Genomic DNA, 27,312 nt, shown 5'->3' with positions numbered 1-27,312 from the left:
GCAAAATAGCATAACAAAGCATACATTTATTAACAGCCCAGCAAGCATTTATAAAGTTCTTAGGCGTAGGCCCCGTCCGTAGCTCGCAATCCGAGGGTAGCGGACCTGCATTTCCTGCCTGAAGACGAAGGCAAGGGCGCAGCCGACCCCCCGGGAGGTGTGGACAGGGACCATCCTGGTGGTGGTGGGGAGGATGGAGGTAACTGATGGCGTCCGCATCTGCGAACTCAGACGTGTGTAAGAACCGATCTTTTATACTGCAAGTACTAGAACACGATTGGTTAGGTGTGAAGGTAGTAAGTGGCGTAACAATTGGCAGAACTTACGCTAAAGATTTCATTTCAGAACAACTCAATGGAATGATAAAAATAAGTCTGTAAATTGAGAAAACACTCTTGTTTTTTCCCCCCAGACGCTGCTGTCAGCCCACCATCCTCCCACACCACTCATTCTCGCCACAGGAAAAAAGGATTTAAGGCCTCCAACTGGCTGGAAACGGTTGCCATGGCAATACTATGACAGCGCCTTAGTCCATCTCATTATTGATGCTATGACCACATCAGAACGAGACTCTTATGGCACAATGGTATCCTGCCAACGCAGAACGTATCGTGGCCTGTGTGCGTTGTGAATGCTCAGTCATGCAAACATGTCGCTTTTACATAATGCTTTAAAAAAACAGCACTAAGATACAAAACACTTTGCCTGTTTTGTATGGTCATCTCTGGGATGTGTCCATTATTCTGACAGCATAGTAGTACATAGTCCTTTTAGGATCCTTTTTGTTTGTTAGTCAGATAATGATACCAACACCACCTCATAAAAACAAAAAAACATGCTGGAATAAAAAGCTCTATAACATGAATATATGACATTCAGGCGTGAAAGGTTTCCAGCGACATGCCTTTTTTTTTTTTTTTTTCAAAAGTGAAAATACTGTGCATCACAACACAGTAACAGGCTAAATAAACATATTTAATATGCATATGAGTGGATTTTGGACCAGTGAATTTCAGAATGCTGCTGAATGGCTGACAAAGTGTCTTCTCATTTGTTTTGAATGGTTAGGACAAAAACTCATTGGAGAGACGAAGGTTATGACATTTAACCAACCGTAACCGTTGGTTAAACCATTGTTAATTTAATGGGTGTAAAACACTTGTGTAATTGTACTTTATTACAGTACTAACGGATTATTTTGGAGGATTTGTATTTTGTTCAAGTGCAGTTTAAATTGAATACTTGTACTTTTTCCAAAGAAAAACACACCTTAAAAACGTTTTTTTTCGACTTGAAAAGTACTTTTTTTGCAGTGGGTTTGACAGTCAGTTAATATCCATAAAGGGTTTTCAGGTGTTATTTTCTGTGATTTAACTCAGCAATAGAGTGCAACAATATGGCTCTGGAAGTAAAAATGCCATTTAAAAAATCCATAAAAACAGATAAAAAAAAAAAGAAGGTATTTATAAACCTTTTAAGAGAGACCTTTTGTGAGCTCTGAGGTTAAGAGATAGTAGCTATATGTCTAACAGCGAAATCGATTGGTCCATTGTAACTGTCCACTACAGTGCAAATGAGAATAAAATAAGTATTTTTTCAGCAATATTGATGTAAATATTTGTATTTTGATGGCCATTATGTAATGCTATAAATCTCAATTAAACAAGTGTTTAAAATTAACATTATAAAATGTTAAACACATTGTAACCTCGTTTAATGATGTTCTTCTTTTCTCTTTTTTTTTTTTGCTAGGTTAAAATTGTACTTTTTTCCTTTAACTCAAGTATGTTTCTGGCTATATACTTGGACTTTTAATTGAGTCAAATTTTCGCTCAGTATCCCTGTCACTCTAGTATAATTTTTGAGAGTGTTTTACACCCCTGATAACAAGAAGCACTGTGGATGTAAAGACAGGCTACTGGTGTTATTTATGCATGCTATGCCCTGTCCTGACACACACCTCTATTGTGGTTGAACAGCATGTTATTAGTCTTCCATTATATGCCACTATCTGAAACAAGATTGCGTCTTGCACGGCTGCACTTTCATTCTGGTGAGAGGATCCGGGACACAAGCGGTACAGTTTGGGAATTCAAACTTGCAAAGTGTTTTAGAGTTGGCAGTTTAATAGCCTGTTGAAAAGACCAGCGTATTATGTGTTTTGGATCCTGGGATTCTTCCTCACTACAGTAGTCAACATTTGAAGTGGATTAAAACCTTTCATCAAAGTTATACATAAATTTTGAACAATACCCGTTCTTGTCTTAGGACAACTTTGATGAACTTTTTTGATCCACTTCAAATGTTGAACACTGTAGTAACACTCAAGGTGTGATCACATTTGATTGGCGAAATGTAGTGGGCAAAATGGTGTAGGGGGCCATATTGGAACACAGCCATAATAAAAATGTTCAAATTACTTCAGACAGCTAATTTACCAATCGTATATTTGAGAACAGGGAATTATAGCGCTTTATACAATACAGATTGTTTCAAATCAGCTTTGAAGTGATGGACAGGGAATTCAGTGATCCAAACAGAATTCAACTCTTCTGTAAAACAGCGAAGTCGTCATCCAGCTAAGTTGAGATCTCATCCAATAGTGTCGGTGAAGTCAATATCACTGAATATTAAGTGAACGAATCAGTCCGAATCATGTATGAATCAGTCCTATCCTTCACATATCATTCAGCCTGATTTGTAAAATGGCAAGCTTTCGTTTTTTGATTAAACAATTCCTTCAACGTGTTTTGAACCCTAGAATATTCCTCTAAGAATGTGACAAGGCCACATGCAGAGCTTGTTCATTTCGCCCAATGGCAAGAGCTGACCTTCTAGCAGAAAGGAGGGAGGAGGTGAACAGAAATCTGTTGGAGGCAGACACAAAAAACATCATTGAGCAGGAGGCCAAGAGAGACAGCCAGAAATAAGCAGGAGAGATTGTGAAGGCGAACAGAAATGAAGTCTATAGAACTAACTTGGAAGAGGAACAAGAAATGTGTCAAACTGCAGTGCTTCTCACTTCACAGCGCCCCAAGCTTTCTCCAGAGAAACTCGTCTGCAGTATGTCGTTTGGAAACTGAATAGTCAATCACACTTTGCACTAAAGAGAAATGAAATAGAAAGGAGAGAATGTAAGATGCGGTTGCATCAGATCATTGGGTTTCTGGCAGGCCTTGATGTTGTTCAAGGTGAGAGATGAGAATGGCAGCAGACGGGGAAATCAGCAGACGTATCTGCCCGCTGACCTTGCTTTCCCATCTGGCCAAAGTTGAGAGCTGAGTTATATTATGCATGGGGCACTTTATGAAAACCTTCCAAGAGTTACAGCCTTCAGCTATTGATCACAGAGAGCATTTAGACTGCGATAAAGACTTCACTGTTGCTGCTTCTCCTTGGTAGGAGATGTTTATTTTCATGCTCTAATTTCAAAACATGAAAAACTTGTCTGCTCTCTACCGTGCGTCAAATGTGTTGGCAGTTAATTTTGAATAATTAAAATAAAAGTTACATGGTTTATTCATTTTGTTCAAAGTGACTTATAAATGAAGGAACAGTTCTGTCATCATTTACTCACTCTCATGTCAATTTATAAACTTTCTGTCCTTGGAAAACAAAATGCATAAATTTGACTTTTTCATTAATTACATAAACTTTCATTTCTCACAAAAGCATCGCTTTAGAACACTTGGTATGTGTATTTATACACTCTAAAGACCAGTTCACACCAAGGACGATAACTTTAAAGCAACACTAAGGAACTTTTACTACAGGTTGGAAGGGGAATTGTCCATTACCGCTGTCGTAAATAATTTCGCCGCCCGCAGCCTACTGTTGCATGCTCGCTCGCTGTTTATCCAGCTCTGGCTTTGGAATGAACGATGTCCACAGACAAGGTAGAGTATGTCGCATTATTTCATGAAAGTATGATGTATTGCGACATCAGAAACGAAGAAAAACAAAATAATTACTATTGTAACGCTTGCTGTAAAGCAAGTCAAATTTGTAGTTTTCTTATCTCTCATTCGAACTACAGAAATCTGGCAAACTTGCATAGTGTGGTTACAGCAGATATAGGGCTGCAAAGCGAATCCAGAAGTGCCTTTCACCCCGTTACGACTTGATGAACCACTGATACAATTTTGGAAACATTATTTTAAGGTAAAAAATGTTACTTAGTGTTGCTTTAAAGATAATAATAGCTATAAAAATCGTTCTCAGATATAAAGAATAGCAGAGTTCACACCACAACTATAACGATAACGGCACAGAGAAACGATGTCGTTGAAATCACTTTCAGAACATTTTATCCAACTGATGAACGAAAAAAACATTGACAGCAAAACTAAAGGGCATGCTTATAATAAACAGAACAAGAACTTTTGTTTGTTATAGTTATTTATACTTTATTGTTACTTATTGTTCACCAGGCGTAGTGCAGATCCAGGCGCGACGCAAGTGTTTTTTTGCTAGTTTCAGCCCGACGCAGTTATCATTTTCACGTTTTAATAAAATCTGAGAGCTTTCTGTCTCTATTGACAGCCTACGCAACTGCCACTTTCAAGTCTCAGAAAGGCGCGCTCGTATTGTTGCATTGTGTATATACTGTTTCTCATGCCATTTTCAAAGAGTAGTAGACAGTTAAGGATAGATCCAGACAACGGTGAAACTCAGTTGGTGGATACACTTGAGAAACCTCAGTCTCTGTATCTTCATCTTGTGTAAAAGCTAATCAGTCTAATCTGCTTTCTGATATTGGGCCAGAACTTTACTGCAGTTTCCATTTCATTTAAACAATGCAGGGGTTGGGTGGGCTCCAAGATGCAGAGATATTTGCATTCATTCCTAGACGAGAGAGAGAGAGAGAGAGAAGCAGAGAGAGCGGCTCAAATCTGTTATATAACCCTACACAGGCTCAAGTCATTTAAAACATATGTTTTCAATCAGCTTCGAGATCCAGCGCTGAGCTATGTCTGTTTCTTCACGTGGGAACCCATCAATCAGGCTCTCATAACCCCGGGGCCAGTGTTAAAGTTGATATGAAACAGAAGTTGCGATTGTGACGCATTTCTGAGTGAAACGGCTTCTCGAACAAGAAACAAATGTAGGGCGGGATGGTTGTGGTTTGCTATTGGTGGATCTCATGTGAGTGACAGGTTGCCCCGCCCTCACGCCAGTAAACACATCATCAGAGAAGAGAAGAGATGAGCTGCAAGAGAGAGGGGAAGTTATTTTGATTAAAGATTACGAGGCACATGAATATAAAAATATATAATATATGGATAAATCATTAATGAATACTGCATTAATACTGGAGACTTTAAGATACTGTCTCTAAAGTGTTGCATTCATTGATCATGTTTTTATGTCTGGCAAACTTGAACATTTAGTTTTCTGTGATGTTTTAAACAATGTACTGTGAAATCTGCTCATGTAAAATTATTTAGAGTGATTTATCAGTTCATTTATATTTTGCATGCATTTGCCATCGATTTCCAGCAAAATAATATCCATATATTATGTTGGCATTTTATATGTTGTATTTATGCATTTTTAATATGTCGTTTTAGATACTATAGATAGATAGATAGATAGATAGATAGATATTTTAAATCAGAAGCAAATGGTTTTACACATAGAAGCGACTTCGAATAACTTAAAAAAAAAAAGCATAATTCTAGCACCATATAACCAGTGGATAATCTATAATGTAACGTCAAGACGTTTTAATCTCCAAAGAACCATATGGCAACTCAAGAACTATATACAGGTGTTTTTTAAGAGTACATGAAGAGGCTATTATAGCGCTCATCTCTCTTGATGCTTATGACAGCGTCAGCATCACCTCCATCCATACAGATGCGGCAGGAGATCGAGATCGGAGCCGGCGCGCATGAGAGCGAAAGGGGCGGGGGAATGAGAGAGAGAGAGAGAGAGAGAGAGAGAGAGAGAGAGAGAGAGAGAGAGAGAGAGAGAGAGAGAGAGAGAGAGAGAGAGAGCGCGCACAGGCTGATCTCTATCTATCTCCCACAGACATCTTTCTATGTTGTAACACACAGAGCATAGGACTTGCTGGTCGTTGACGGTGGCACAGCAACCCATAATGCGCGCCGTCTTCTGAAACGTACAGCGGTAGGGTAAACGTCTGTTTTCAATATCTAATAGCGCCTCCGAATGGATGAACGATGGTTTTAACTCTCACGGGTCATGTTTGTTTCAGGCGCGAGGGATGATGGCTTAGTCGCGTGCGGAGCGCCGATGCTGCACGATGAGTGTAGCGCTGCAAGATTTACGAAATAACGTGAGTCGCACTGATGGTTTTTTATATATATTTATATATATATTTTTTTATTTTATTTTTTTTATCTATCACATCACAGCATCTGCAAGCCGTGTCGTTGGGCGAATTGATTCTTTAAATTGATTCTTGGCACGTAAAAAGGCAAATTGTGCACATTTGGAGATGCACCACACCATGGTTATCGCGCGTCTGTATTTTTATGTTTACACTTCGGTTGCGCAATGACTGATGTAACGAAACTCATGACAAATGATGTTCTACTCTTGTATAACGCAACAAACTGTTTATTTTAAACCAACGTTTTGTTGTATTCGTGTTTCCTGGTTTCCACACTCGTTTCCGCGTTTCATTGAGCCCGAAGCAATTTTTTTATGGAAATAAACAGTTGATGTACGTCAAAATGTTCGTGGGGCTGAATTGTGACATCGCTATAGGCTATCGCTGCTCTCTATCACAAACAAACTATTTCTTGTACGCTTGTAGATTCCCTGAAACCATCAACTATTCCCCGAAGACAACACGACACGCCGAACTCGTTGGTTTTCTAGAATAACTCAGATTCCTTTTTACTGTAGAACAGCTTCCCAACTTCAGACGAACCGGTTTTTATCCCTTGACTCTTTGTTTGTTCGAGGTTTCGCTCGTTTGTTTACAGGGAGTGGCTTCGAGAGCATCTTGAGTTGCACAGCGCTTTATAGACTGGCGTACGCTACCATGGCAACTGGGGGGTCGCGCGAGGATAGTTGTACTGGTTGTACTGTAACAGGTAGGACTATGCTATTCTCGCGTGAGCTCTCCTTAGTAGCCTACTACTACGATGCGAAACCTGCGGTTTTATTATTATTATTATTATTTATTTCATTTTAAATTAGAGTCATGTCGTTTGATTTATGTTTGTTAATTAGATATGACAGCCTACAAACAAGACATGGACTATTATGCAACTGTGAGTGATGCTCGTGCAAAACTCTGTAGGACATTGCAAAATGGTCAGATAACCAGAAATGCACAGAACACTTATTATAAAGAATCAATCTGAAAATATTAGGTTGAAGCTCGTAACCACCATAGATATTGAGGGAGACTTGTTTTATTATTATTATTCTGGTCTGCTTGTCAATGTTGAAATTGTTTAGATTGCCAAACAATTCAAAGTAGGCGGGGTTTACAGTTAAGGTGATGATACACAGTGCAACTTTTTGAGCAATGTTGCTGGGCAATCTTGCCAAGTGATTGTGTCTTTGGCACTTTCCCATTGAAAATGAGCAATAAATTTCTATCTGGATAATTTAGATCAGTCGTGGGCCCTGTGTCTCATCCGGTTGCCCGTTGACGGCAACATTGCCCAGCAACATTGCTCAAAAAGTTGCCCTGTGTATCATCACCTTTACAGATGCAGAGCGCCAATTCCAGCACTAAGCGTCAGTTTAACGTCGAACTGAGAGTAAGATGCAAATAGGGAAACATTTAAATATGTCAAATGTTTTACGAAAGAAATGTTAAAAGGCCAACAGTAACATCCACTTTTTTCTCATATATGGCCGTTTTGAATTGAAAATATAGTGATTCATGTAATCGAAACGGTTTTTGACATATTAGGTAGCCTATGCAAATAAAAGCGTGCTAAACATGGTAACGGCCTTGGGTTACCTACACAAACTAATTTAATTTTAAGCTCAGGTAGAAGTAACACAGAAGTCCCCCTGTGTTGAAGTTTTTAATGTTGTTTATCTATGTGGTGTTTTTAATATGCTTTCAAGTCAACATCATTGCTGAGTATTTTCTCCTTAAAACTGCAGTGAACCAAAGACAGTCTCAAAAATGCGGTTTGAAATCGCTGGTGTTTCTGACATCACAAACATATCGTGATCGTCAACAAGTGGATCTCTGAGATGCTGCGAGTGAGTGGAGGCGGGGCTAATTTGCATATTCATAGAACCTTGTAAACTAAATGAGGCAAGGGTGTAAAGTTACATTCAAGCTATTTTAAGGCATGCAGATTTTTATTTTTCACGGAAAGAAACGTTTACATATGTCATTTTGGTCATTTTGGTGATCAAAGATGAGATTTAAGGGGTATAATTATTGAATACAGGGGGACTTTAAGTTAAAAACTGCATTGTGTGTGCTTGCCAGAGAGGTGCTTGTACAGTAATGGTGGTGTTTTAAGTGGTTGTCACACATTGCTATGTGGTTGCTAGGCTGATATGATAGTTGCTATGGTGTTGCCAAGTTGATCCTTACTGGCTCACGTTCTTATCTTATCTTATTTAACCTTTATTTAACCAGGCAAGCCACTTAAGAATGAATTCTTATTTACAACAGCCTGACAGGAGAATAATCTCCCCGGAGGACATACAGACAGACATTGTACAAATACAATAAATCAAACTATAAAACAAAGAAAATGGGATTAGTGAAAGCATTTACAAATAGTAACCGAAAGCTCCCTAATGATATTTTAAAAGCAGAGATTGACTATTTCTCTATTTTCAGTGATTTTGTAACACATTCCAGTCATTTGGTGCAGCAAAGCTGAAAGCAGAACAGCCTTAAACACTTTTCTTTTATCTAAAAATCACAGATATATCCTACAGTGAATATACACTACATTTCAGTAAAACCATTATTTAAAAAAACATCTAAAGGTGTGGGAACCTGGTCCCTCTCATATATTTAAAGTCTACTGGAATTTTATGCTTAATTTATTGTCTGTCTGGTAAAAATCGTACGTCTAATCACAGCACACCCCTCCTAAACAGCCCACATGATTTCAGGTATCACTCATGTCTGTAGCTTAAATAGTGTGGGACTCGCTGAAGTGTTAAAACTAAGAAAAAGGGGTTTTGAAGAACTTAGCAATCACCACTAATAAGTGCAACTAATTTCTGTAAATTGAATGTACCTCGAGCAGATGTGAAGGCACACATTAGGGAGGAGTGTTCAGAGGTCATGATGGAGCTGCTCTAATTAGGCCAGTTCAATAGGCTGTAAATCAATTACTGCTTGCAGAACGAGAGCCATTTCCACAACTTTGTTATCCGGATCTGCAAGATTATTTATTTGTAGACTGATGCATGTCGTACACTGTGTTCCCACATGCTGTACTAATGTTATATAAAAAATGATGAATGACTTCACCACTGTTCCTGTCAAGAAAAGCCACTAGTTCAGTATTACTCCTGAACCAACGCTATCTCACGACCAATTCGTACGAATTCGTACGAATGATAAAAAGTTGGCTAATTCGTACTAATTCGTACGACCTCACTCGTACGAATTTGTACGATTTGTCTAAACCCACGTGATGGGTAGGTTTAGGGGCGGGGTCAGGGGTAGGTCATTCGTATGAATTCATACGAATTGACCAATTCGTAAAATATGTACGATTTTGCAAAAAACGTACTAATTCGTACGAGTCAGGTCGTATGAATTCGTACGAATAAGCCACCTCGTAGAATTTGTACGTTTTCCCGTGAGATCGGGCTCCCTGAACATAGGCATAGGCTATATAGTACAGGCTACTGAATGTACAGCATACCTTTTTGAATGAACCAGTGAATGATGGCCTTGTATATTATTGCGGGCTTTTTGACAAAATGCTTTTATTCCTCTTTTTTAAGTCACTTTGGTTAAGTGTCTGCTAAATGTAAATATCTGTTAAATGCATAAATGAATATTTCAGTTTCAATTAAGTATAAAAATTTAGCAAATAATTTGAAACCGATGCAGTTTGTAGTTTGGTTCACAAAGTTCAGTATATCTGAATGGTATACTGTAGCTAGACCTAGTTTCACTAGTTTCACATAGTTCCATCAGTCCTGGGATTTCACGGGATAGCTCCAACACACTTTCATTGCAGTTTGCCGAATTGGTATGTTTTCGTACAATTTTATTCAATTTCATACAATCTGCTTAGCCTTTTTTCTAAAAATTGTACATTTATGTACTATGGAGCCCCACACATGACATGTGGGAAAAAAATATGCGTATCGTGGTCACGAATTAACAAAACGTTTCCACGACTTAATAATACGTCAGCACGTTTTACTAATTTGTTCCCTTGTTTTAAGTAAATCATGTGCACAATAAATTTGTTCATTACTTTTAAGTAGCCTAATTCCTGTGCGCAATATAGTAATTTGTTCCCTTGTTTAAGTTTCAAAACGAGGGAACAAATTAGTATTGTAAGACCCAAATCGTAAAAAATATACCAATTCACAACCAATTTGACAAAACGTAAAATAGTTACGTTTTCTCATGAGTTTAGGTTTCATAGTTACCTAAAAATGTAAATTTCATTAATCATTTACTCATCCTCATGTTGTTCCAAACCTTCTTCCAAATCTTTCTTCCACTTGCCCATCAAATGAAAGTAAGATATTTTGTTAATAATATAATGTTGTTTTGGACCCCATTGACTTTCATTGTATGAACAAAAAATGCTGAGACATTTTTCAAAATATCTTCTTTTGTGTTCTACAGAAAAAAAGAAAGTCATACAGGGTTTGATTGACATAGAGTGAGTAAAGAATGAGAGAATTTTCATTTTTGGGTGGATTATCCCTTCAAGATGTTTTTGGCAAATATATCAGTTTTTAGGATGCGGAAAGATCCGAGACAGTCTAAAATTATATAATGTTTTATAAGCAAAGTTCAGAAGGAGCATGTTCAGATAATCAGCACGAGAGGAGGCTTACAGAGCCGACTTACCTCTGTTCCACGATAGTTTTTCCAGCATCCCTCCTCCACCCCAACTTCTCACACTCAATTATTCCTATATCCCAGCCAGGGGGAGGGTGTTGGGGGAAGAGAGATCTGGATTCAGGCCAAATTCCAAGCTCGGAGCCCTCTCCTTGGACAGCACGCCAGATACACATATTTAATGCTGCATGTATATCTGATTATATGCAAGTGTGGTTTCGTGAAACAAGAATATGGCAAATTGCATTTCTAAAAGCACTTACCCACCGCTCTCTGACATTCATATTGGATGCTACTACGTCGGAGTGCATGGCATCAAAACTTTTACCAAATTTGCAGTGTACTTCGGATTGAACTCTAGTGTACAAGGCCGCTGATAGCTTACTTCTTTATCTTATCTTCCACTTCCTCTGTGTTTCTGCACTTTGTGCATCATAGAAATAGTACCAGCGTCAGTTTTTTGGTGGTTTTTGCACATTTAAATAGCAACGCTATTGTTTAGTAATTTCCAGAGGCTTGCTGTAAACTTTCGGCCAAGCTTTACCGATGTTTGGTATGGCCAGAGACGCACTGGCTTGTGTCGACAGTTATTGGATTATTTGGTTGTGTCGATAAAGATGTTATAACCAGCATCATCCTGTTTGCATGTTTATGCTTCATTATGCAAACATTTCCATTAACGCTTTCTGAAAATTAACCCATACTTATCTGGAATAGTGTTGTCTTTATCTCAACATGGTACCATTTTAGGCTTAGCACTGCATACTGTGGTATGGTAGTAGTAATAAAATGATTTTTTGAGCAGCAGTTGCCCTTTCAGTCTAATCTAGGAGCGGCTAGTCAAATCCCGATCCAAACCGTAACCATCTTTGGAGAGAACACAGCACTGGCTCCAGATCAGAAAGACAGGGAGACTCCAGGGTGTGGCTTGCTGTGGGAAAGGCTGGTTGTTAAGCTCTCTGGAGGTGGAGTGCACTCTCTAGTCATCCCCTGCATGACCCCTGAAGCACTGCTCAGGGCTCGAGAGCACTGGTACATCCTGCCATTGGGTGTGTGAGAGCAGGGAGATGGCCACACTTTCCTGTCTACGCCAAGACTCCATCTGTACCGGTGTGTGTGTGTGTGTGTGTGTGTGTGTGTGTGTTCAGGGTCCAAGTTAAGGTCAGCAATCCAGCAATCCACCTTCTCATTCACCATCTGATGTTCCTTAGAGAAGATCTTTTTGAACAGTGTTTCCCTTGACTCTGGGACATTTGGTTTTCTCTTATACAAAGTCACAATACTGGACTTCTAGGCTAGAGGTCGACCTCTGTTTTTTTAAATGGCTAATGGCGATGCCTTAATAGCCAAAGGCCAATATATTGGCAATAGATTATATTATTGCCATTATTACTTTCATTCAAGTAAAATAATTAAAAGTGGGGGAAAAATCACATTATGAAATAAATGTTTTCCTCCAAAACACGTGGGCCACAATTATTGGCACCCCTAGAATTTATTATCAGTAAAATATCTCTGAAGTATATTCCCATTAATTGAAATTTTTTAGCACATCAGGGTGACTAGGAACATGAAACTGTCTATGACTTCTTGTTTCACAGGAGTTTAAATATGAGGAAACACAAAGGCCAAATTCCCTTAATCATCCATCACAATGAGGAAAACCAAAGAATATAGTTCCGATGTGCAGCAAAAGATTGTTAAGCTTCAGAAAATAGAAAGTGGCTGTAAAAAAATAGCTACAGCATTGAAAAAAATCCTCATTTTGACCATCAGGGCAATAATTAAGAAGTTCCAATCAACTAAAGATGTTACGAATCTGCCTGGAAGAGGACATGTGTGGAGTGTAAGACCCTCCCCTCCGCTTCCGGCTCATGGGACCTTATTTCGGAAAAATATGTATGGTAGTCAATGGCGAGAGACAATTTATGTTTTTATTCCATCTGAACTGTGCCCTGAATTACACATATGATGTCTGTCAATTTAAAAGATGATTATGAAAGTCAAGAAAGTTGCAGTTTTATGTGAAAATCGCTCAATGAACTACATCTCTCGTCTCGCACTATGTACGTCACAAGATCCGTTGCTCGTATGTGTGCAGTCTGGTACAAAACACTCAGGCATGATGGCGTAACATTACGATTATAACGTAAGACTATAGAAAAAATGACAGACAGACGTTCATTCATTGAGAGAAAAGGTATGACGTCACATGTGCTCCTTTTGGGTTTGTAGTCTGTGTAATTACGTATTTTCACAGTCTTATACCTCAACAGTTTTACATCAAACCGCGACTTTCTTGACTTTAAAATGTATCTTTTAAATGGACAAACATCATATGTATAATTCAGGGCACAATTCAAACAAGATCAAAATATTTGTTGTCTCTCGCCATTGACTACCATACAATATTTTTCCGAAATAAGGTCCCATGGTGGTCCACCGGAAGGGGAGGGACTTAGGGTGCTTTCACACTTGGTTCGATTGCCTGTTCCGAACCCGAGTTCGATTGCTCCCCCCTCCCCCTGCCCCCGATGGACTGTGTTCACATTATATTATTTGTATCTAAACCGCGGTACGCTTGCGTCATCAAGCTGCAGCTGGCGCGTGCTCGTGTTGCTTGGTAACCGCTATGAAAAGGCGTCAAAATGGATAGAATTGCTCGCTTCACGTTTGTTCTTCTTATTTTAACCTTTGGTTTTGTTTTCAAAGAAAAGATACAGAAACACACTTGCGTCTGTCTGCCGCAAAAATATTAAAACCGTTCCAAAGACAGCGGGATGTCCGCCGAAGACAATTTTTGCGGAGGCAAGCAGAAATCATCTCTGCTTGCAGTGCGTCAATCCCGTTTTTCGTCAAGGTAAGCGTATAGACCCTTTTAAAGTTGTTAAACACACACGCACGCAGGCACGCACCACATTATATGGCATCAATAGTGGTTCACTTCCGCGATTTGGTTCGATTGCGTTCATATCAGCAGCGAACCGTACCCGAGTTCACATGAACCGTACCCCAGACCACCTTTTTAAGCGAACTCGAGTACGGTTCGCGGGTGCGCACCCGAGTTCGGAAAACAGCGTTCACATCATCCAAACGAACCGAACTCTGACGTCATTCGAACCCGGGTGCGCACCAAAAGTGCTAGTGTGAAAGCCCCCTTAGGCTCTCTATATCATCCTAATGTACGGTGAATGTTAATTATGAGTGGCCAAAGACTCTCCAAGGATCACAGATGGAGAATTGCAGAGATTAGTTGAGTCTTGGGGTCAAAAAGCCTTAAAAAAATTGCTTGAGGTCTTATCAATATTATATTGCTTATTATTCTTAATGGAAAACACACCAACAAAACAGTACAATGACAAACTTGCTTAAATAGGCTCTTTTACATTTGGCTTTGAAACCAAATCTTCTGCCATCGTCTTGTCAGTCTAGAGTGAGGTGAAATGGGCAAAGTGAGGTGAAATCTGACTCCTGCTGCTGATCTGAGCTGTGCCTCTCCTTCAGCTCATGCTAAATTGAGCAGACGCCTTCAGTTTTTGTCGTAGTGTCTGTTCTCTAACTGAACTAAATAATTTTTATTTCTATAAAAAATCAAAACAACGGCGGGGATGTAACCGGTGTTGCGGCTGAACCTTACAGATTCAGATCTTTTAAAATCTGTTGTTATTTGCTATTATTTGCATGACCTTTAGTAAGTTTTAACTAGCATTCAAAAAAAAAAATATTGAAAATTTGGAAACATTGTTTTTTAATAGTCTAGGTGATGTCGTTTCAGAAGCGGAGCATAGTATTTGATTTTAATAAAATTTCATGAAAACACGTATTAACCTTCATGTTCTTTTAAGATTGACTTTCCAGTTGTTTTGCTTCCCAGAGGCCCTAGTGATGGATGTATGCAGATAATGATAGTAATTGTGCAATTAACCTCTTACGTTCCCTTCGGATTCTTTTAATTTGTTCCTCTGACCTAATCAAAATTCACTTGAGAGACATTACGGAAGCTTTAATCTTGTGTTGTTTCAGAAAGTAGACTTTTCAGAAAAACAACTATTATCAAATGTAGTGATCTTCCATCTGCTTCTGTAGAAAAATGAATTGGGGAAAAAAAAACCTGTCAAAAGTGTTTCTTCAGCTTAAACATCAATCGGTGTGAAAATTCATTGCATTTATTTATGCTTATCTGGCGTCTCTGAGCCTCCAGACATAAGCAATGTAAAAAAAAAAAAAATTCTTAGAGGCCGTTTGAAGTGTGTTATCAAGTTGATATTTTGTTTACAAACAGTTCTCATAAGATTAGGAAACCTCATGAAATATTAACCAGATACTTCAATGTTAATTATGTTTTTTTGAGCTATTAAAACAGAATATGAAGGTTAAGAGAGTAAAAAGACTCCTTATTGATTTCTAGGGACTGTCTGTCCTGCCTGTCATGTCGTTCTTTCATCTTTTCAAACCAGCTACTTCATCATCAGCATTTGTCCTTCAGCTTTGCCCCGTGTTGTCTTTACCCTCTTTGCTCACTTTATACCTTCTCATAACTTTCTTTTTTATTTCTCTGTGTCTCTATTATTCCTCCATGCTGCCATTATTGGCTTGTTTAACATTCTGCCAGCTCTGCACTGCAGTACCTGAAAACTGGCATGAAAATGACAAAGGAGAGAGAGAGCGAGAGAGAGAGAGAGTGAGAGAGAGAGTGAGAGAGAGAGCGAGAGAGAGAGCGAGAAAGAGAGAGAGAGAGAGCGAGAGAGAGAGAGAGAGAGAGAGAGAGAGAGAGAGAGAGAGAGTGAGGGAAGACGAGGTTTGGCTTTGCATGCTGCGATCTCTCTTTGTCAACTGTGAAGAACTCAATTCCTCTTTCTCTTAATCACATCCTCCCGAAGTAAATTTACAGCTTGTCTAGATCGCTTACAGATTGCATATTAGATCTAAACAATATTATTATGATTTGTTCTCTATGTTTTCTATGCTCATTCTTTTACAGACTGCATTTTGTCTTGTTGTGCAGCATAAACTGCTCATTTAAGTTTTGATTTGTTTGACAGCCCTATAATCTAAACAAGATAAATTCACATGAGAATCAAAATCTATAGGACATTAATATTTACTTTAATTAATTCACCTTTTTTCTTTACTTCAGTAAATTCAAATATCAATATTCTGAGATATGTGAAGCACTTTGAGCTGCATGCAATGAAAGGCGCTATATGAATAAAATTGTATTCTTTAAACTTTTACACATTTGTATTATTACTCTCCGAAAGGAAGTATTTTACACATTATTTCCTCTCAAGTAGATTTAACTTGTTGTTTTTATAGTGTTTAGATTTGTACTGGACAACTGTACAAAACTACTTCTTAAGAAAATGTGTTTTGCTGTGTAAGCGTTCTGTGCGCAAACACACCTGCGTGAAAGCTTGGACAACAGGAGGGAAGCTGTTTGAAGTCTGTCAGGGTTGCACAGGAAGACAGGAAGTAAGCAGTTAATAGATGACGATATGCTGTGAAGAACAGCTCTACAGCAGAGTGTGACGTTCGGACGGCTCCCTCCCATGATTCCTGTGGTGCATTACCACTCGAGCTCGGAGGAAAGCTGTATGTGTTTGCGTAATTTGCTTATTATGAGTCCTAAATGTTCCTTTCAAATGTGCGTTGGTCAACAGTTCAAGAACAAGAATCATTGTTTGATGCTCATAGTCTGTGGCAATCTGTTTCAAAGAAAAAGAGCAAACCAATCAAAACTCTTTGCACTCTCTCCACTGTCTTTTCTTTTCCTTCCTTCCTTCTGTTTTTCCTCCGTTCCTCCCTTCTTCCTCTCACAGTCTGCGTGCGGGGAGTGAGGTAACCTTGATGCCCAGATGGGTGACGTCATTCGGGCACCCTGGGGAACATACTCTCTCTCTTTCTCAGAAACACACAAAAACACACACACTGAGTGTGGTTCTTTTCGTTTAATCGATGACATGCTCAAACGGAGGGTGGCATAGCAAACGGAAAAGAAAATGTACATTCTCATAAGCAGATGCCTTTATTACCCTTAATGGCTGCATGCACACTGCTGTTGAACACACTGCTGCTTAAAGGAGAACTCCGGTCAATTTTAACATTGAGCTCATTTTTTTGTACATTTGGAGTGCTGTCAATACAGAGAACAACGACAAAAATCGGTGTTGCCTACACCGAGTTATTCTATTTTTAAAATTTGCACCCTGTTGACTTCAATTGGGCAAGTACTAAACCTGCTTTTAGCCTCTTAACATCCTTGATGTGTCATTACAAGTGCACAGAAAATGTGAGTGATTCCTTCTGAGTGAACACGGTGAATCTGACTGCAGTAGATGTGAAAGAAATGTATAAAAATGATGTTATTTAAGCCAGCGCAAATACCTGTGTTTACATCATGTTTTCGGTTGAAGTCCAGAGTAATCGATTGCCGAGTTCACGCGCATAGGTTTGGTTACCTATGATCACGCGCGTGAACTCGGCAATCGACTTTTTCGAATCGAATTTTTCCATGTGTGAACAGCAAAGATCATATTGAATCCGATATTTTCAGTTCAGATCTGAGCCATTTTCAAATGTGGAAAAACATTTAATATACTTGTGGCATGTTGGAAAATAAAATAAAAATGTACCTCTGATTTAATTTAATATAAAACATCAGATGTAATATACACCATTCTGACTGAAACATCACTCTAGCTGCTGCAGTTTGGACTAGTTGAAGTTTGATGAATAAACCTGCAGTAATGCATTACAGGAATCTAGTCTTGAGGTCATGAATGCATGAATTAGCTTTTTGGAATTTAAGAGATAATGTTATAATTTAGCGATACATCTGAGATGGTAGAATGCTGTTTTACAAATACAATGTGGCTTTCAGATGACAGATTGTTATCGAATAGCACACACACACAGGTTCCTGACTGAAGTGATTATATTCTGTTATTACACTAATTAAGATTTTTGGTACAATAATTAAGACCTCTGGTTTTTTTTTTTTTCTCCATTGGAGAATTGGTAGATTTTGTCAGACCTCAAAGAAATATAGAGCTAAGCATCATCTGAGAAAAGCAACGGTCCTAGTACTGAGCCTTGTGGTACACCATACTGAACTTGTGATTCATCTTTATTTATTATCCGACTATAACAGTCAGATAAAAAAAGTTTTAAACCATGCAAATGCCATTCCACTAATACCAACATAGTTTTTGAGCGATATTGTGGTCAAAAGTATCAAAGGCAACATTAAGGTCCAATTAATACTAAAGTAGATATACAACCATGATCAGATGATAAGAGCAAGTAATTTATACTCTTATCTAACTCTGATGAGAGCAGTCTGGGTGCTGTTATATGGTCTACATCCTGGTCTGGTATTCTCACAGATACAATTTCTCTTTAAAATGAATAATTACCATGTTTATTTCCTTAATAAAAATTCCTAGATTTTTATGAATGATTCACCAGTGCATGGTATTACAAAAATGTTTGTCTGTCTAATAACTTGTTCCGCCTGTGATACAACTGATGTCACCAATCTCGCTAACTTATCGACTCCTCCCTTCAAACAACCGGCCTCCGTTCTATTATAAAACACCCACTATTATGATCTAATAAATTCCTTGCAGATAAAATTAAATCCAGCCCTGCTTTCTTCGACATTTGACATTCCTGTTAGTCCTGTTAAATGAGTTGCAGCTGGCATTTCACTTTGACTTGATTGTCAAAAACAATATTTCATTAAAAAAGCTGCTATCAGCAGGTCTACATACATTGTGCGTATTGGTTTACAGTGGAAGGGGGGCTCGTGTGAAGTGCGCTCAAGTGTCTAACTACTTCAGGGCATGTTGGGCTGCCGGCACAGAACAGAATGGCCTTTTGTACCACAACAGTACGACTCTCTGTCCTTGTACCCTTTAAACGGCCACAATGGAAGCCCCCTCTAACGGTGCAGAAGTGTTAGCACACTCTGAGCGGTCAGCCTGAATGAAGTCCCTATGAATGAGCGGTCAGAGGACTGTGGGAATAGGGGATGGTGGGCTGATTTTGAATGGGAGTTACTGTGGAGCGAATGTGTACATAGGAAAGGAAGGGTTGCGGTTTGTTTTTACGGGGAATGCCTCGAACTCTGTGGATACTCTAAATAGCTTGATGTAAATGTATGTTACTGTATAGACTGCGAGATGGTGGAGTCCATGTTATTTTAGCTGTTATTTCATTTTCCTCACTCTTTTAAAAGAAGAGTTCACCCCAAATTAAAATTCTGTCATAAGTTACTCACCCTTGTGTCATTTCCAAGTCGTATGACTTTATTTCTTCTGCGAAACACTAATGGAGATGTTGAAACCAATGTTTCAGAAATATAGTAGAAATTTAGATTTAAAGTGCATGAGCCATTCATTTTCCAATGTGTTTATGGTGTTATTTTTTACCTTTTAGGAGCTTGATAGCTAATAGTCTCCAATCATTTGGATTGCATAGAAAAGGACAAAATGAACATTCTGCAAAATATGTGACTCTGGATCACAAAACCAGTCATAAGTCGGTATATTTGTGGCAATAGCCAACGATACATTGTATGGGTCAAAATTGACCCAAAACAGGTCAAAATTATAGATTTTTCAATAAAAAAATGCCCCATGTGACCCAGGGCTGTGGTCCAGGGTCACATATATCATTTTGTGTTCAGCTAATTGAACGAAAGAAAGAAAATCAAGACTTTTCGACTTGGGGGATGAATATTTTTGCAAGCAAGATTTGAATTTGAGTTGCCTACATGAGCACCATGGCTCAAATTGTGAATAAATTATTGCAACATTTTCATTTTTTGGCTAAACTATCCCTATTTTTTGGTATTTTAGTGGGTAAACATCATTAGGGATAGTTCACCCAAAAATGAAAATTCTGTCATCATTTACTCACCCTCAAGTTGATTCAAACCTGTATGGATTTCTTTCTTCTGCTGAACACAAAAGAAGTTATTGTGAAGAATGTCAGTAACCAAACAGTTGATGGACCCCATTGACTTCCATAGTATATCTTTTTTTCAAACTATGGAGGTCAATGGGGTCCATCAAATGTTTATTTACCCATGTTCTTCAAAATATCTTTAGTTGTATTCATCGGTTGCTGATTGGATTTTGAGATGTAGGCGTTGCATTAAAATGTGGAGTGGGCTAAATTTGGTATACGTCAGAGAACTGGACTTTTCACCAATTGATAAACATTGAAAAACATTACAAGGTAAAAAAAAAAAAAAGTAAAAAATAGACAAGGATGAATCAGTCACACAAATATCTACAACATGCATTTTCAAAATAGCGAATTTTCACTTCATGCTGACTTCTATCACAAGAGCATTGTGTTCACTCGCAAATTTTTTTTGTTTTCTCGCAAAACTTTTGTTCTTAGGCAGAACTATTGTGTCTCCCGAGAAACTTTGCATTCGCTAGTAAAACATTTACGTTCTGTGGCAAAACTATTGTGTTCCTCGACAACATTACTAAAATATAGTTGTTCCTCCCGTCTCATATTATTTCCATCACAAAAGTTCTGAGAGTGAATGCAAAGTTTCTCGGGGTAACACAAAAAAGAAATTTGACCTCCCATCTTTAATTTTTTAACATCACCTCGTCCCATTAGGGGCTTCAAATTGTTGCCTGGCAGAATACGTTAGTGTTAATGTTGCGAGCAAGATTCAAACGTATGTTTCCCATAGGAGCACCAGGGCTCAATGTGTCAGCATGTGCAACATTAGGCCAAAGCTCCTATTCTGACATCTCTCTCTTTCACTGGGTGTTACATTCATTTATAAGGAACTTTCCTCTATTTTGTCATAATGTGGAATGAAACAAGCAGCCGCCCCAGGCCTTTTTCATAGCACTTTACTTTTCCCACTATCTTCATCCCTTCAGAGAACTCCCCTGTTGATTCTCTCTCATCCCCTTTTTATGTCTCAAACCCCCTCCTACCCTCACAGACCCTCCTGACTGTGATTTTCAAACTCCCCTGCATGTGTTGTTTGTCTGTGCGTTCATTCTCCCCTCCCGCCCCTGTCTGAAAGCGTTCTGCTCGCTGTTTATGGTCTCTCTGTGACGGAGGCCACCACCAGAGAGAGAGAGACGAGAAAAGGAAATGAGAGGGGGAAGGCAGTGTCTTTCATGTGTTTGTGGCGTGTGAGGTACGTTACAGTGCTTGTTCTCGGTTCTGTATGATGCGGCGTGTTGAATGAGGAATTGATTTATTGTTTTGTTTTCCTGCTGTCCGGGGCGCAGCCGTTGCTGACTTAACAGAGCTGGTGAGAATATATGCACAACTAAAGCTATACTACGGGCTGTTTCATTATGTTTATGGCAGTGTTTCTGCCCACTTTTGCACAGACAATTTACACTTAGAACAAATAGCTTATTTGAACTTTGTGTGAATTGCGTTTATGGCCATTTGCACTATATTCAAACAAGATGCTATTTTTTTTTTTAGCTATTTACATTTGGTGCACAGCATGTACATCAATATACGCTTGGTCTAAATAGCATCTGGCTCAATGAGCCAGAAGAAAAACTTAGTTTAAAAGAAAAGTTCTTAGAAATTGTATATCTGTCACAGTTTTCAGTTGTAATGATGCTAAAATGTCAAGTGGTGTAACCAACCAGTAAAAAGTTCTACCTTGCTCTGCACATGACATATATGGTGTATATGCATATCTTTTGATTAAACTAAAACAAGGGAAAAATTATTACAACATGGCCATGATTTAGTAAAACAAGAAATCATATCATATGCACGATTAACTTAAAATGAGGGAACAACTGAGTAAAACGTGCTGCTGTGGGAATTCATTTTTAATTCGTGGCAAAGATATACATATTTTTCGTTGTTTTTCTTTCCTGTGGGGAGGCTTGGGCTAGTGGCTTGAACAACAATCATTTCATCCAAACATTTTCCTCTGATTGTAGCTGTAGTCAATGGTAATGTTTAGGAATGTTTCATAGGAACTTTGTTTGAAGAACCACAAAAGATGTTGATCTGTCTTGCCGAGCAAAAACAGTCACTGTTTGGATACAATAACGTGTCTGAGGATATGTCTAAGAGATAATTAGTGGTTTGCTCAGTCTGCATTAACAGGTGTGTGTGTGTGTGTTGTGGTTGTTTGTGTACATGTGTGAGTTATTGAGTGGGTCTCGCTGTCGGAGTGTGGAGAGAGGTCATGAATTGAAGAAAAGAGGAAAAGGAGATTGCTGAACCCTGTCTTCCGTTTCGTGTCACCACTGAGAGCTCGGGCCAGCAGTCTCTCTCTCTCTCTCTCTCTCTCTCTCTCTCTCTCTCTCTCTCTCTCTCTCTCTCTCTCTCTCTCTCTCTCTCTCTCTCTCTCTCTCTCTCTCTCTCTCTCTCTCGTTTGCTCTCTCACCCTTGTTTTGCCCTCTCACCCACTAGTATTCGCTCTATTAGATTCGTAGCATTTTGTAATTGCGTTACAATAAGGAAGGTGTAATATGTAGCGACTATAAGCCATTGGTAGGTTGACTTCCTGAAAATCTGTAACTCTGTGATTTAAAAAAAATATATATTTCTGTTTTTTAGCGGTCCAGTGGTGTGAGTTTGGGGCGGGACAATCTGTTGATCGGCCAAGGAGTTAAAAGATTTTGTTTATAGTATTTCTTAAGAATTCAAACAGGTAATTTCATACATAGAGCCATATGTAATTGTTTTACATGAGATAATAATAAATGAATCATCACATCTTACAGTTATAGAAAAAGATGAAGCAGAAGCAAACATATCGGCGAGAATATTCCCACTTAAAGATGAAGCACTGTTCTCCTCTGGTCACCCCACACCAGTTGATTTATGACTTTTGACAGAGCATAGCTGAAAATAAATTTATTAGATTGATTAGATTTATCTTTTAAGCTGATTCATTTAGAACAATGTAAAAACAACCAAGTAGAAACACACCAAAAAACACTTAGAAACACATTAACAACCACCTAAAACACAAGTGGTGGAGAGTTTTGCACAGACAGGCATTATCCATATTTTGGGATGGAAAAATCTTTGTGTGTGTGTGTTTGATTGTACTTGGTATCATAAGTGGCACAGAAATCAGGCATATGGATACTTAATGGCATAGTTCACCCAAAATGTTTTATTCTGTCACCCTCACATTATTCCAAACCCATAAGATTTTCATTAATCTTCGAAACACAATACTTTTAATGAGCGGAATGAAGGGAGTATTTATTTACACTCAGTGCAAAACCATGTTGGCAGAGGCTATGCTTATTAACCCTGTTCACCATTATCTGATTGAGACTAAAGTTACAAAAGAAATCTGATAACAGGATCAGTGGCTTGGGGCGTAAAGCGTGACTGACCTGAGTTTGAATCCACCATTTTTTGAACTCATTCTTCTCTCTTTTCCCCTTGCGCATCAGCTAGGTGAGGCGTTCATTTTAAATAATAGTTAACAAGATATTAGAAAAGTGGGAAAAATGCACTTATGATTTTAATAAATATAATCTTATACACTGAATATTATTCCATTTTATAAAATGCTACAATACCTTGAGGTGCAAATAGCCTGAAGAAGCATGAAGAACACAAAAGCAAAAAGGCACTTGATTCGATGATGTCTGTGAGTTAGGGCTGTGCAATTAATCGTAATTCATTTTCGATTTTGATTTTAGCTTCCAACGATTATGAAAACAAGATAATCGAGGTAAAAATTATTTTTGTGCCGTCCAGCTCACCTTCCTTTCCTTTACAGCAGTGCGCTTTCGTTCCTCCCTAAAAGCCTTAGCTTAACATTCAAATCAGCCAAACAAGTGAGTGTTGTAAAATGCAGTCTACTGTTGCTAAACTGCGGGATGTGTTTGATATTAAACAGTGTTAAAAAAGCCCATTAAGCTGCAAAAGAGACACTGTTCTCCGGGCGGCTTTCTCTGTGTGCACTCCGAGTCGGAGTCGAATGCGGAAAAGCAAATGGACTTTGTGTGTAACATTATATTTTAAAGTGACAGCAGCCTAATAAATCTGCTGCAGTCTGTCATTAATGATAATCAAACAACAGATGTACATTATCCCACTTATTACATGGCTGCTTGCCACATAAGCAGTGTTATTTTACATTTGATTATTAAATCTGAATACCACTCTAAAACTTAAAACAAAACGGACGGAAATTCCTATTTTGTTCTGTTGTCCGTTTTGTTTGTAATTGGTTTCTTTGTTCTTATTGTATTGCTGACTGTTTACTTTTTCTTACATTAGTTAACCTAGTATTAGTTATTTTCTAGTATCGATAATTGTGAAAATTTCACTGATATTTAAAATTACTCAAATCATGAAATAAGACTTTGATCATATCGCCGATCAATAATAATGTTAAATAATCGTGAGTACAATATTGACCAAATGTAATGGTGATTATGATTTTTGCCTTAATCGAGCAGCCCTGCTGTGAGTTCACTTCTCTGTAGAGCACTGGCCTAATTACAGATCTGGTGTCATCCAATTTATCAGAGCTTTCCCAGCTGCTCAATATCCACTTTCGGCGAGGCAATGTTTTTCCGTGCGTAAGTGTGTTTTGTTTGTGTAATCCACACCCTGCGAGGAATTCCACTTCCTCAAATGATCAGGCGAGGTCACTTAGGCCCTGACATTTGCTGTTAAGATTTTACAGATTTTGTCTGTGTGTGTGTGTGTGTGTGAGTGTGCGTCACACCTCAAAGCCCTGATTAAACTGGAAAGTGCCACTCACTTCCTCTAAAAAAGTCAGTAGTGTAGTCAGTAGGAGAATATTTTTTGTAGAACTGAGACCATAAGCAAAAAGTTTTTTTAAGCTTAAACCTTACCAAACATTGTTTTTATATATATATATATATATAGGTTAGGTGTTTTCCAGTCATAATAATAAGAAAAGTAATATTTATAGCTGTAATGTAAAATAAATAAATAAAAATAAATAAATAAATACAAATGTCCACATAATTTGTTTTAAGTGTTTACAGTGTAACATTTTAATAGTACTATTTCTTGTTTTGTTTTTATTTTAGTATTTTTTTATATTTTTATTATTATTATTATTATTTTATAGCCATGTTGATATATAATTACAAAATCCTTGCCAAATTGTGTAGCTGTACAAACAATTTTTATACATTTTTTTAATAAGAAAAATCACAATTAGATTCCCTCCCGAATCATGCAGCCCTATTTTTGCATGAACAATATTTGTAGTCATCGTTCGTCTGCGAGTGCACTCATATTTAGCAAGTCAGACAATGTAGATTGTGTGTGTAATTATGTATGTGAATGTGATTATTTGTTCTTGGACCTCACCCACGTCTGCTGGCGACAGAATGTCTGAGCACCTTCATTTGGACGACTGCAGGACCGATGATGGCCTGGCTCTCGGACTTGCGCTGTTTCCCACCCTTTCTGTTCACCCTTGTTCTGTATTCTTCTCACTTGCTTCAAGTAATGCCCATGCTGGCTGTTCAAAGCAGGCTTTGTTACTTCATCTTTCCTTCGGATGGTCTCTGAGGGCTGATTAAAACGTGCGTGGCCCCGTTAGCCTCTTAATAACTGTTCAGAGAGTTTGTTGTATAGCTGGCGGTCCCTCCCTTCAAGGTGGCTTTGGCTTGGCTTGGGTGGGTTTCTTGGGGCAGGAGTGTGAGGGTATTTCTAGCTCTCGGGGGCAGAGGTTGGGCTATGCCAGCCTTCCCCCCACCGAGCTGTTTCCTTTCAAAAACACTCCTCAGGAAACCACTTCAAACAATCACATTCCGCACAGAGAAAGGTCCGCACCACTCCTGGAACTTGGGAAAACCTCTCCCTTCCCCTCGTAAGGCTACTCTTTTTCTCCATCTCACTCTCATGAGTGAGTCTCCATCTCGCCGTAGGTTTCTTGCTGGCCGTCAGCTTACACATATGGGCAATTTTTTTCTCTTAGAATTACATCAACCTTCTTTTTTGCAATTGTTTCTTTAAGTAATATTAAATGTAAATGAGGTCTGTTGTGATTAGGTCATCTCCTGCATCTCGTACAATCAGAACATTTTCTGATTGGCTAACATGCACTGGCCTTGGTTTGCATAAAATATACAGTCTATGGACAAAAGTATTGGGACATGCTTCTTAGTTTTATTGAATTCGGTCGCCACAGGTGTATCAGATCAAGCACCTAGTCATGCGGTCTGCATTCACCAACATTTGTGGGTCGTTCTGAAGAGCTCAGTGAATTCAGACGTGGTACTGTGATAGATTGCCACCTTTCCAATAAGTCAGTTCATAAAATTTCATCCCTGCTAGATATTCCACGCTCAACATTAAGTTTTATTATTGGAAAGCAAAGCGTTTTTGGAACTGAAGCAACTCATTCACAAGAGAAAGACTAGGTAAAGTCACAGAGCGGGGTCACCGAGTGCTGAAGTCACCAACGCTGAAATCTTCCACTGACATTAAAATCGGCACAAAAACTGCATGGCGGGAGCTTCATGGATTGGGTTTCCATGGACGAGCAGCTGCATGCAAGCCTCGCATAACCAAGTGCCATGCCAAGCGTCGGGTGGAGTGTGTAAAGCACGCCACCACTGGACTCCAGAGCAGTGGATACGTGTTCTGTGGAGTGACCAATCACGCTTCTCTGTTTGGCAGTCTGATGGGCGAGAACGTTACCTGCCCAACTGCACTAACTGTAAAGTGTGGTGGAGGAGGGATTATGATGTGGGGCTGTTTTTCAGGGGTTGTGCTTAGGCCTTTTACTTCCAGTGAGGGGGAATTGTAATGCTTCAGCAAAAGGCAATATTAACCAACTGCAGAACCGCAGAACCATACGTCATAGCAGTGTGAGGATGACAGCGCCAGCCTAACAGTCTGATGCCGGAAGTGGGCGGGGTAAAAGCATCTAAGGGGTGGAGATGGGTAGGTTTAGGGGTGAGTTTAGGGGTCAGGGGGTGGAGATGGGTAGGTTTAGGGGTGGGTTTAGGGGTCAGGGGGTGGAGATTGGTAGGTTTAGGGGTAGGTTTAGGGGTCAGGGGGTGGAGATGGGTAGGTTTAGGGGTGAGTTTAGGGGTCAGGGGGTGGAGATGGGTAGGTTTAGGGGTCAGGGGGTGGAGATGGGTAGGTTTAGGGGTCAGGGGGTGGAGATGGGTAGGTTTAGGAGTGGGTTTAGGGGTCAGGGGGTGGAGATGGGTAGGTTTAGGGGTCCGGGGGTGGAGATGGGTAGGTTTAGGGGTGGGTTTAGGGATCAGGGGTGGAGATGGGTAGGTTTAGGGGTCAGGGGGTGGAGATGGGTAGGTTTAGGG

At 39.1% G+C, this 27,312-nt stretch overlaps 1 protein-coding gene across 3 annotated transcripts in view; it reads left to right on the top strand.

The window, feature by feature from the left end:
* Positions 1–5,918: 5,918 nt before the first annotated feature.
* ece2b (endothelin converting enzyme 2b) overlaps positions 5,919–27,312 on the top strand; it is a 71,474-nt gene continuing 50,080 nt past the window's right edge. The window contains exons 1-2 of one of the 3 annotated variants that reach the window (XM_081370113.1): positions 5,919–6,132; positions 6,221–6,301. In XM_081370113.1, the coding sequence (XP_081226239.1) occupies positions 6,269–6,301 (33 nt within the window). In that variant the 5' untranslated portion in view covers positions 5,919–6,132; positions 6,221–6,268. Of the gene's footprint in view, positions 6,133–6,220; positions 6,302–21,067; positions 21,303–27,312 lie in introns of those variants that run through there. The other 2 variants (XM_081370116.1, XM_081370115.1) reach the window with 2 other exon arrangements.

The sequence above is a fragment of the Scardinius erythrophthalmus genome, assembly GCF_964197995.2.
Source record: "Scardinius erythrophthalmus genome assembly, chromosome: 7".
In the NCBI taxonomy this organism is placed as follows: domain Eukaryota; kingdom Metazoa; phylum Chordata; class Actinopteri; order Cypriniformes; family Leuciscidae; genus Scardinius; species Scardinius erythrophthalmus.
This window is presented reverse-complemented; position numbering and strand designations above follow the sequence as displayed.